The 6,412-nt window shown below is 37.9% G+C and overlaps 1 protein-coding gene across 1 annotated transcript; it reads right to left on the reverse strand.

Annotated features, from left to right (window-relative positions):
* Positions 1-1,709: 1,709 nt before the first annotated feature.
* Positions 1,710-5,249, reverse strand: LOC127499593 (extracellular calcium-sensing receptor-like). Its single transcript, XM_051869985.1, has 6 exons — positions 5,137-5,249; positions 4,437-4,728; positions 3,425-4,252; positions 3,118-3,294; positions 2,724-2,847; positions 1,710-2,623 (listed from the first exon to the last, which is right to left on the reverse strand). Exons 1-6 carry the CDS (start codon positions 5,244-5,246, stop codon positions 1,710-1,712), a joined length of 2,445 nt encoding a protein of 814 aa, XP_051725945.1. The 5' UTR covers positions 5,247-5,249.
* Positions 5,250-6,412: the final 1,163 nt, after the last annotated feature.

Below are 6,412 nucleotides of genomic sequence, written 5' to 3' on the forward strand. Positions count from 1 at the left end.
TGGCGATAAGCACTGAAATTACATAAAGTCATTATGCAGAAATTAAACAAAAAATATATGAATTTAGATAGTGGATGTGCTACTTTTGATCACTTTTCCCATGACACGCTGTTTTAATAACAGTGAGGAGTGCTAGGCGCACAATTAGTCCTCTTTATATTAAACTGCAGATCTCATGTTGGCAAAATATTTTTTAGCAAGAACGATGATCAGTGATGCACACTTACTTTGATATTATCGCAGACACTGCTGGATTTGGTGGTTGTCCAGTTTGAATAGGTCCAATGATAATAGCTTACTGTACAACTGCAGCTGCACCGCGGTGTTGATGTTATGTGAAGGCATCTTCAAACAATTATGAAAAATACCACTGTATTTGAAGGATACAACTTGAAGAAAACGGTAAGATTTGCATGTTTTTTTGTCAGTGACAAAGACAGACAATTGACAATTGTATTTACACTGCAATAAATAAGTAGGCCTATCTGTTTCCACTAAAGAAAAGCTTATAAACTTCCTAAACGATATGTTAACCTTATCAGTAAAACTGCATAAATTTGATTTGATTTGTTTAAATAAATTAATATATTATTTTAATTACAGTGGAAATGAATCAACTCTGTTCTAAAAACTTTATCTGAGAGGTATTGAATTCAATTTTTGTTTTTATGGATATTTTAATATTTATTCTAAAACATAACAAGGATATTGGATGATGTTTAGCAATATAATGTGTATGGCACAAATGGCATTATAGTCCGTATCTAATACTTTCCAATGTGTGTTAACCATGGTGTCACATGGATGGGAATATGCATGGAAATATGCAGATGAGGTGCATAATAAAACTAGGTGTTGTAAACTCCATATATGGTGATTTTGGGGAGGAGACAGTTTGGAAATGCACGTACGCACAATCTTCCGCTGACTTGGAATTATAGGATTTATAGGATTTAAGGGATTTTTGCACAGGTTCTGGTGTACGCATGGTTTTATAAATTTGAAAACTTTTGTGTGTATGCAGAATCTAGCCTCTTTTTTTCTTTTTTTTTTCTTTCTTTTTTTTAGCTTTTATGCATACATACATGTTTAGGATGAAATCTATGGAAAGTTTTATAAATAAGGCCTCTGAGCTGGTATGAGTCAGCCAGTAGTTCTATATAGCTTCTGTGTCTTCTTATGGACGGTATGTTACACAGAATATCATGTAGATGGCAGTCATCCATTGGGCACCATTTTGTACTTGTGGTTATCATAAGACCTTTGCGTACTCCCTATTCCCATCAGCTTCTTTCATCAGTGCTAATTAACAAAGAGCTGAAACACATACATATTTGTATTGACAAACAGCACCTTTGCTAACAATGCACAGTAGAATAAATAAAATAATATATGTATTATGTATTAATATTAATGTATTAATATGCATTATTAAATAACATATTAATAAGAAATAAGTGTCACCCTTGTTAATAGTTATTAGTTACATTCATATCATATTTGCGAATAACGTAATTTTAATTCAGATTGACAGAGAAAACCCAAACAAAATCATCTAATATTCAAACACGGCCAAAATAACTCAATAAATCTGTAAGGCATATGTTTGACACACCAAAAGGTAGAATTTGATATAAATTCCTAAATGTTAAATAAGTCTGAACAAGCAGGAGAGTGAGACATAGTACAGGATATTACAGTATGTAAAACTATTTCTTTTGGGTTGATCTTCCCATGATGGCTTTTTTAGTGTTTCTTTCTGGGTGTAAAATAATTATGTAGCACTTAGGGGCAAATATGGCCACCAGTAATCCAAAACTGGAAGCCAAGATGGCAAATATCTCCACAGCCACTGCATATTTCCCTGGTGAGCTCACATATGCTGGAACAAATGCAATCCACACAGCACAGAAGATCAACATGCTAAAAGTGATGAACTTTGCTTCATTAAAATTACCTGGAAGTTTCCTTGCCATGAAGGCCAACAGGAAGCTTACTGCTGCCAACAGTCCAATGTATCCCAGCAGCATAGAAAAACCAGCCACTGAGCCAATAGCACATTCATATACTATTTTAGAGCGGATATAAAGACTGTTTTTATGGGGTGTTGGGGATGCAGTGGATAACCAGACTGTACATATTGCTACTTGTGTAGAAATTAGGGCCAAAACGGTTCCTCTTTGCTGTGCTGAACCAAACCATTTCATCGCTCCTTTGCCCTCTGGTCGAGATGACTTGAACACAGCTATTACCACCATAGTCTTAACAAGGATACTTGAGATGCACAGGACAAAGCTTATTCCAAACACAGCATGTCTTAATTGACATGTCCACAACTGCGGCCGGCCAATGAACAGTAGTACACACAGGAAACACAGTTTTAGTGACAACAGCAGCAGGAAGCTGAGTTCTGAATTATTGGCGCGTACTATGGGAGTGTTACGGTGATGAGCAAAGATGACCATCACAACAGCACAGAAACTAGTGCCTAAAAGGGAAGCAGTGGTCAGAGAAATTCCCAGAGGATCTTCATAAGATAGAAATTCCACTTCTTTGGGAATACAATTGTCATTTTCAGGACTCGACCAAAACTCATCTGGACACGTGAAACATTCGGGTGAATCTGTGAAAGACGAAAGAAATACAGAGAACAAGAGGGAAAATTATATAATAATTACATTTACATACTCATTACTTATTTCATTTGACATGAATCTCCTCACCTGTTGCATTAGAAATCTCTCCATCTCCGCATGGCAGACAGTCAAAACAGCAGACGGGAAGTCCCTTCCTCCTGACCCGTCTGGTTCCTGGGGGGCAGCTCTCACTGCAAACAGACCGTGGGGGCTGCAGGGGTATTATCAGTATTTAAATCTATGGGTATTTGCATGTACTTAAGAAGTATATGTATGAATAGTGTATAGAGTTGACCCAGTAATCCAGCTAATGAAAACCATTAATTTACTAATTTATTGTTACTTATCATCCAATGAAATGTTACTGATTTTTGTTAATCGTTCAGACATCTTCATCAAGAATTAAAGTAACATGCTTTATGCTAATTGCCTTTTTTGTCTCAAAGTTCCAATATAATGCATCGTCATCCAGTCTGAGCACCTTCCCTGTTGTCGCCCCTTCATCTACCACACCAACCGTGCGGACAATGATCGACCCATCAGACCTCGGGTGCCAGTTCATCACATCATAGATGGCCAGAGCATCTCCATTCTCATCAAATGACACATGATCCCCAAAGCTTGTAGTGAAGTTCACTTTCTGTAGAAAGTGAACTAGCTATAGAGTTTGTATACAGGACAAGTGTTATATGAAATATATATATATATATATATATATATATATATATTAAACACACACACACACACACACACATACTCACAGTATGCACTATATATTTGAGTCTTACCTGCCAAGGTTTCAGGTTGGATATGTCAGCACAGCTGTTCTCACTGAATGGTCCTCTCCCTTCCTCACACTGCATCAGGTCATGAAGCGCATGTGCTAAAGCATAAACAGCCTTATACACATTATATGAGGCCCTCAGCTCTGATACATCAGTGAATGCTGTATCTGTGCTGCTCAAATCTTCTTGCCCTGAACATTTGTTTTCCCCTTGTTCTCGCTCTTCAGATATATTTTTGCCTCCTACCTCAAACTTGCACCCAAACATGTTCTCCCAGAAGATTTTTATTGTACTGTTTTTTGGATTATTGTCAGGGCGTAGATCTTTCAGAAAGTCATGAAGTCCCTGAATCTGTCCACGACGGATGGCGATGCCCAGCGTTCCCCCTAGTAGGGGCAAATATTGTGGAGTTTGTAGGACAGGTGTTGTTGTCCAAGCCTCACTTGCAATCCACTGCTTGCCTGTCACATTTTGCAACAACAACTCATTCATCAGGGATGACAGATCAGTTGAGAACGCTACAACTACCCTGGCTGTAGAGGTCTGAATAACCCCTACTATACGTTGAATATCCCTATGGTTGTTATCATAAGGCAGAATCTCAGAGAAGGCCACACAACCCCCAAACAGTTGCATTTCCTGATGGAAGGACTGAGCAGCATGGATGCCATAGTCATCATCACTGTAGAGGAGACCAACCCAGGTCCATCCAAAATGCCTCAAGATCTGAACCATAGCCTGCACTTGGAAGGCATCACTGGGGATTGTTCTGAAGAAAGAGGGGTACTTTTTCCTGTCACTCAAACAGGAGCAGGTGGCAAAGTAGCTAATCTAATACAAAGCAGGAGAAACAAAGACAAAAATCCGGCTTCTGAGGTAATTTTACACTGTGAATGAAATTCAGAAGAAGTAAGAAGCAAGGAAATGAGAACAATTTTTTAACACATAATTGTTTTTTACAAAAGTTATTTAGAAGCAAATATATTTTATTAAAAAAAACAAACATATATCTTACCATAGGAACTCGAAACAGTCCCAGGACACTGGAAATTGCTATAGATTGAGTTGAACCTGGATCCCCTACAATCCCAATCACCGGAGGAGGGCCAGTGCAGTTGAGGTTTGAGAAGGACTCCTCTGTACCACTAACCAGGGAAATGGCAGCCCGGAATGCCACTCCAAGCCTTAAGCAGTTGTCATAGATCTGATACCCAAGCGTGATGTTAGGCAGCAGGTTGTTATTATTATTAATCTCATTTATGGCAAAAACCATTGTCAGTGCCTGCTGGAAACTCGCCATATAGAATCTGGAAAAAGCAACACAAATTGTATGACTATGTAGCAATGTATGTAGTCTACTGTATATTTAAAACAAGAGATCAATAATATTATAAAAATTATATCATAAAATTACCAATACATTTCCATTTTTTTCCTTGTGCCTTTCTACTCACTATGTTAGATTGATATATAGTTATTGGTTTCGACATGTAACCGTAATGATGCAGTTTCTACCCTTTAACACTATATTAGTTAAGTGGAATAACTATTCAGAAGTCACAAGGAACAAATAATTTAAAAAAAACATTTTGTGAGCAGAAGTTACAGTAGCTGTGATCATTCTATTGTCATCCTTTTCTCTAAATCTCATTTTACTTTTCTTTTAAACTCTTTGTTCAGCATAGCTGTTCTCATGCTACCCAGTCCAAACTCACTCCTCACACTGGGGCAGTTCTGGCTGAGTTCTGAAAGTAAGTTCTGGGAAGACTTTGAGGTTCTGAACCTCAAACAGGCCTCCAATGATAAAGTCTCCATTCTGGTACATCCCATTCAATTGGAAGCGTTGCTGGAGCTGACAGGAATCTGAGATTAAAGCAGCAGAAATGTAAAAGGACAGGTACAGGCAGATGTTTAGAGTGATCCACATCTCTTCTTCTTTATGGCCAACTCAGCTACTGAATTCACTGCATGACCCAGTGTGGTATTCTTTTATAGAGAAGGATGTGTCACTTGAGAAATGAGGACATCCTTCTGGGTAACTCTACTGCATCATTTTTAAATAATTAATGGAGAGGGACAAGAGAGGGTGTGTTGTATAATACATACTGTATACACCATTTCACTGTTTGTATCACTCCGCTTGTGGTGACTGTCAAGGCAGTCGAGCAAATCCACCGTGTTTTATAAATACTACTGTAGCTATGTCAAAAAAGAGTTTTTTAGGCAAGAATGTAGTTATTTAGATCTTAAATATGTGACTCATATATAAACATAGCGCCTATTTTCATTTTGTTTTGACGCTTCCGCAGATGTGAGCTCCAAACTGTCAGCAGCCGTTCAGCGCTCATGTACCTGCAGAGAACAGCTCCATCTCAGCCAGTCCTTTGGGAATTTGCCACTGGCTCTTATGTAGATAGTGGTTAAACGAGATATAATTCCAGAGCTAAACGATTTGTGTTAAGGGGAAAAGTAAGTTTCATAATTTTATATTTAGACTATATTTAACTCATATGGTTAGTCCACCCAAAAATGAAAATTCTGTAATTAATTACTCACCCTCATGTCGTCCCACACCTGTAAGACCTTCGTTCATCTTCGGACCACAAATTAAGATATTTTTGATAAAAAACGATGGCTCAGTGAGGCCTCCATTGCCAGCAAGATAATTAACACTTTTAGATGCCCAGAAAGCTACTAAAGACATATTTAAAAGAGTTCATGTGACTACAGTGGTTCAACCTTGATGTTATGAAGCATGTGATGATGTTTTTGTGCGCAATTCTAGTGATGGGCGATTTCAAAACACTGCTTCATTAAGCTTCAAAGTTTTACAAATCTTTTGTTTCAAATCAGTGGTTTGGAGCTTGAACTAGGCTTTGTTACATCATAAATGTTTCGAAATTTCAATGGTTCACCACTAGGGGGCCTGACTTTGGCACTGAGCCATCGGTTTTTATCAATAATATCTTAATTTGTGTTCCGAAGATGAAC

The sequence above is a fragment of the Ctenopharyngodon idella genome, chromosome 18, assembly GCF_019924925.1.
Source record: "Ctenopharyngodon idella isolate HZGC_01 chromosome 18, HZGC01, whole genome shotgun sequence".
In the NCBI taxonomy this organism is placed as follows: Eukaryota; Metazoa; Chordata; class Actinopteri; order Cypriniformes; family Xenocyprididae; genus Ctenopharyngodon; species Ctenopharyngodon idella.